Below are 2,432 nucleotides of genomic sequence, written 5' to 3' on the forward strand. Positions count from 1 at the left end.
GTTGCTTTTGCTTACATGTATTATTATCTACAAGTCGATTGTCTACATACATTATTGCCTACAGCTCACAACCTTCCATATGAAATGAAGACCATCTCACACCAAAAAATAAGGATTAGTTTTTTAGGGTTAGATTTTTTTGGAAAAATATTCCAAGCGACACTATCTCTACGCTGACACCCCACTGTCCACATGATAAATTTCATAAAATATAAATGTTTCCCAAATTCAATTGTTTATAATTCAAGGACTCTATGGCCGGTATTCATAATTGGTTCATATAAGATCATCTTAAATAATGTCTTAAGAGCTAATACAGTCTTCGATCTATTTGATTCATGATATCTCAAAACTGTAATCAGGATGATTCTAAATATAAGATCCGACAATAATTTATTAATGCCGCCTTATAAGTCTCAACATTTGTTGTCGAGAACAAAAAATTTACTGTTCAAAATTTAGTAAAGGTCATCTTTATATTGACATGTATGACATATTTACAATAACGTCAGAGACATTGTAGTCTATTATTCGGTAATTTTTCGAGATAGCAGGTTCATCGCGCAGATATGCTGAAGTATCTGTGTGTGTGTGTGTATTAAAAGGTCGATAATTATAATTAATCAATTATAATTAATGTGAATCAACTATACTCTTATCTGCACAAACGTGTAATATACAAAGTAAGTCGTAAAAAATAATATTTTTTAAATTCTTTATTATATATTCTTTATTATATATTTCTTTAAAATAATGTCAATTATTTCTTATATTATGTTCTTCACATTTACACACATGCGCACGCACACGCACACGCACACGCACACGCACATACATAATATTCTACAGAAATGATAAAAAGAAAGTATTCAGATAAGTACTTATATTGTGCAAAAATAAGACATAAATAAGAACTTTAAAATACTTTTTTTGTGTATAATTCCATTAATATTTTATTTTAAAAATAAATTAAACATTAATCAATATTTTTATTTTTTTGATTAATTTGAAAACTGCAGAGACATAACAATTATAATTTCAAAATTCTATGTAATACATCCTGAGAGTAAAATCTTTCTTCTCAAGAAAATATTAATAAACGATAAATATTATATTAGGTGAAAATATATTAAAATAGTCAAAGCAAATCAAGAAACAGATTTAAACTTTTCGTTCTTTAAATAATTTCTCAATCAATAACTAAACAATTCGAATCTTACATAAAAATATAGGATAGAACGTACCTTTTTCGTCTATTTCTCGCGATAATGTTTATGTTTCTGAAGAGCAGATGTGTTGATTATTTAAAAATTGTGCTTGTACTTTCAAGAAACAATCATAATCATATAATGTAATTATAAGTATGTCACTGTAGAAAGATGTTATTTGTTATCGTAAATTTTCACTGACTGCTTTAATAGCCCCGCTCTACTCCAATTATTATTCTTAACGTTTTTTTAATTTTGGTAGCAAATATTCACTATAGATAAATGTAAACACGCTACATAGATGTCTAAAATTAATTTTTTTTAAATTAAATGGAATAAATTAATTTTTTTTTGTTTTTTTTTTAAGAAAAAATCCTATGAAAAAGACAATAAGATAAATTAATTACAAATCAAAGTATACTTTCAACAAATATTAAATACATATGATTCTTATAATAAAAAAGTGCAAAAATTATTTTTTCTAATTTTTTTCATTTTTATATAAAAATTCATATTAAATTACAATAATTTATTTTATTTTTTTCTTTAACATACAATTGCAGATACGTAAAAAGAGGGATTCGATATGGGATTTCTAAAATTGTTATTAAATATTAGTCTAATATTAGCCTTAAGAACGATTCCTTGCATCGGTATAAAAAATTTAGAAATTATTGATCGATTACCGAAGAACGTGATACCAATTCAATATAACATCCATCTAACAACGTATCTCAAAGAAGGCAACTATACTTTTTTTGGTGAATCCAATGTCAATATCAAAATTCGTTATGCATCATCAACAATAAGCTTACATTCAAGAAAATTAGAAATAATTGAAACGGTGACAACATTGATTAATGACAACGGTACGATTTATAAACCAATGAAACATATTCATAACAATGTAACTGACATTTTGACACTGGATTTCAATGATGTATTACCGTCCGGTCTATATATCCTGAATATGAAATTTGTCGGTTATTTATCAGAGTCTTCCGAAAAACTGGGTTTTATGAAATTTTGGTACGCAGATATTGAAAAACATAAGTAAGTAAATATTAAAACATAAAAATACATTTGCAAATACATGTAATAAGCAACTTTTGTTACTTCTTGCTTTTATCACTTTTCCATACATAAAAAGATTTTTCAGTAAAACATAATTATAATGTACATATACATATGTATATGTATAATATACATACATATTAAAATATA

General features: G+C 25.5%; 1 protein-coding gene across 1 annotated transcript in view; it reads left to right on the top strand.

Annotated features, from left to right (window-relative positions):
• Positions 1-2,432, top strand: part of LOC108756161 — a 50,561-nt gene that overhangs the window by 21,294 nt on the left and 26,835 nt on the right. The window contains 1 exon segment of the mRNA XM_018499770.1: positions 1,246-1,276. Within this exon segment, the coding sequence (XP_018355272.1) occupies positions 1,246-1,276 (31 nt within the window).

Source organism: Trachymyrmex septentrionalis, unplaced genomic scaffold (assembly GCF_001594115.1).
Source record: "Trachymyrmex septentrionalis isolate Tsep2-gDNA-1 unplaced genomic scaffold, Tsep1.0 scaffold97, whole genome shotgun sequence".
Taxonomy (NCBI): Eukaryota; Metazoa; Arthropoda; class Insecta; order Hymenoptera; family Formicidae; genus Trachymyrmex; species Trachymyrmex septentrionalis.